Below are 2,811 nucleotides of genomic sequence, written 5' to 3'. Positions count from 1 at the left end.
TAAATCCCACAAGACAAAAAGTCTTAAGGGGGTGGAGGAAAGAAGGAAATAAACTGTTCCAGAAGTTACTTAAAATGTCTAGTTGCAGGTTAAGTTTCTAGTCATTATTTATGGTAAATGTGAACAGACAACTAGTGTGCAAGAGCCAAACAACAGCATGCCAAAGTCGAAATGAAAGCCAACATTTTTCCAGTGTCTGTTGGCACAGTTATTGCAAGCATGAACCTAAGCAAAATTTGCAAACTTCAACTCTGAACATGCACACTGACTTAAATTGCCTCTGCCCCAAATCTCCGAGAAATTAGAGAATATAAGCCCAAGGGTTTGGGTTGGAGTCAAAGGAACCTCGCAGATGTTGGTACCCAGCCTCCTAAGCTCTCCTGGAATGCTCTCACAGTTTTAGTTCTCTATCAGTTTTTTTACTCAAATTCTCTCCCTCTTGTCTAGAAACCTTCCTTTAATATATTTTGCAATGATAAAAACAACACAAACTGAACTATGTTTTACAATTATATGTATGTTTTAACACAAGACTTCCATCACTGGTGAAAGGAGTAATAATAGATCTTAAATTATTTTTCACGTGAGACAGTGCAAAACTTACAAAAAAGTACAACAGCTGCTCCAAACTAATATCTCCTATTTTATGATGTTGGCCTGCAATATCAGAGGTGGATGTTGGAGGTATGGCAGTAGAGATTGAACCTTCCCACCAACATTCCGCTATGTTTTGTTACTATGTGACAGCAGCAAACTATAGGAAGGCAGTCTAATTGGTGTCTGTTATGGAGGTGAATGTGAAGTAAAGGGATGGAACTGCAATGCACTGTGTGGAAAAAATGGCACCCGTTGAAATTAAATGCTTGCAGAATGTTTATGGAGACCAAACAGTGGATATGAGAACAGTGAGGCAGTGGGTGGTATGTTTCAACAGTGGTGATGGTGACAGTCAGTCACATCAGCTGGGGCAGATTTTTGTGTGTGTGGCATGCAGGCTCTTGTTCAGTTGCAAAGAAAAATGCATAGCCAGTAATGGTGACTGTGTTTAAAAGCGGTCTTCAGTAGCTGACAATATGCTCTATTAAACAGCATTATATTGATCCTCATTTCTGTTGTAGTTTCCAAGGAAATAAATAGGAGGCATTACTACCAGAGCAACTGACATATTTAATTTAAAATGCAGGTTTATAATTTTAGAAGTTTGACAATGATTGTTATTCTATTCCTACAAACTGAAAAAGATGGCATCTGGCAATATGTGTCAAAATTGCCAGCAGGAAAGGAGCACAGCAGACAAGGACTTGGGTTTCCTGGTGGGAAAAAGGTTGGCTATGAGCCAGCAGCATGCCCTAATGGCCCAGAAAGCCAGTGGCATCCTGTAGTGCATTACAAAGAGCCTACTGCAGGGAGCCTGCTTCAGCAAGGAATTGGACTAGATGATCTCAAGACAATCTTCCAATGCATACAACTCTGTGATTCAGTGTAATATTTAATAAATTACTTTATTTTTAAGTAAAGAGAAGTGTAAAAGCCCTGCTAGTGAGGCCGAGGGGGAGGCCTCTTGCAGGGCGGCTGTGGGTCCTGCTCACTGTCAGCCCTCCTCTTAGGGGGCCGCCGGGCCCTCTCAGGAGGGTGGCCAGGAGCAGAGGGGCTGCTGCCCCGGGCAGAGGGACCTGCTGCTGTTGCCTGCTCCGTCTCTTCATGGGGCTCCTCCGCTACCCTCGCCAAGTGTGCAGCGGGGACGTGATCGGGACACACAAGAACGTCAGCCACTGCTGTGCGGGTCTCCTCCTCAATGCTGGGACATGCAGTGCTGACTCTGGGCCCCGACGTGAGGTCCGGTTCTGGGGAGGCTGTGGGGCCAGGGGCGGCCACAGGGCTGTCCTCCTGCCCCCTGGCTGCTGGGCCTTCCTCCCGCCCCTCAGGCACGTGGGAGTCCTGCAGACCCAGCAGTCTGTGCGCCTCCTCGCCGCAGTGGCGCACGATGTTGTCGAGGAGCTCCTGGACGAACGCCTCCGCTCTGTTCTCCAGGGCAGGCCGCGTCATCTCCGTCAGCCACTCGCCGTCCGGCCCGATTTCACACAGGGCATTCAGGAGGTAGGCCTCCGCTGCCATTGCCGGCCACCAGTGTGTGTGAAAGGTGGCTTGCAGCTGTTGGCGCAGCCAGGGCAGCACAGGGTCCAGGATCTGCTGGTGCTGCCTGAACAGATCTGCCCAGATGTCAGGCGGGAGACCGCCCACTGTAGGCACCTCCACTGCCTCCGCCTCTGCCTCCTCATCTTCTGCCTCCTCCTCCTCATCCGACCACGGTGAAGGGGGTGGCGAAGAGGACAGCGAAGAGCCTGAGCTGCTGAAACCGGGAGCAACGGCTTCCTGGAAGCAGGCAGGTACAGGAGCTGCTGGAGGCCAGATGACGAAGTCCAGGTCCTCGTCATCATCCAGCGCTGCCACCTTGACCACTTCCATGACTCTCCGGCAGAGAGGGCAGCTCTCCTGCTGCTTGCCCCACCGCAGGATGCAGCCGAGGCAGAACTCGTGACGGCACGGCATTGCGTAGGCAATGTCCTTGCGCTCGTCACGGCAGATGGGACATACCCATTCCTCCTCTGCTGCCATGCTCCTCACTCGGTGGTTTGCTGGGGAGCAAAGATGAAGAACTGCTCCTCTTCTGCAGCACCACAGGGGTAAATGTTGCGCACTGCAAAGACAGAGGCTGTGGTCAGTCAGTGTCCCGGGGACGGAGGACAGAAACACCCAGGTCCCTCTGCAGGACACCCTCCTGGCCCTACTGGGGCCCGCCCATGCTCCATG

At 50.9% G+C, this 2,811-nt stretch overlaps 1 protein-coding gene across 1 annotated transcript; it reads right to left on the bottom strand.

Annotated features, from left to right (window-relative positions):
- Nucleotides 1-1,536: 1,536 nt before the first annotated feature.
- LOC109365573 (E3 ubiquitin-protein ligase Topors-like) lies at nt 1,537-2,616 on the bottom strand. The gene has a single exon (XM_019612396.2). The coding sequence runs from the start codon at nt 2,614-2,616 to the stop codon at nt 1,537-1,539; it is 1,080 nt and encodes a 359-aa protein (XP_019467941.2).
- Nucleotides 2,617-2,811: the final 195 nt, after the last annotated feature.

This window comes from Meleagris gallopavo, chromosome 1 (genome assembly GCF_905368555.1).
Source record: "Meleagris gallopavo chromosome 1, MGAL_WU_HG_1.1, whole genome shotgun sequence".
NCBI classification, from domain to species: domain Eukaryota; kingdom Metazoa; phylum Chordata; class Aves; order Galliformes; family Phasianidae; genus Meleagris; species Meleagris gallopavo.
Note: the sequence above shows the minus strand (reverse complement) of the source record. Positions and strands in the feature narration are given on the sequence as shown.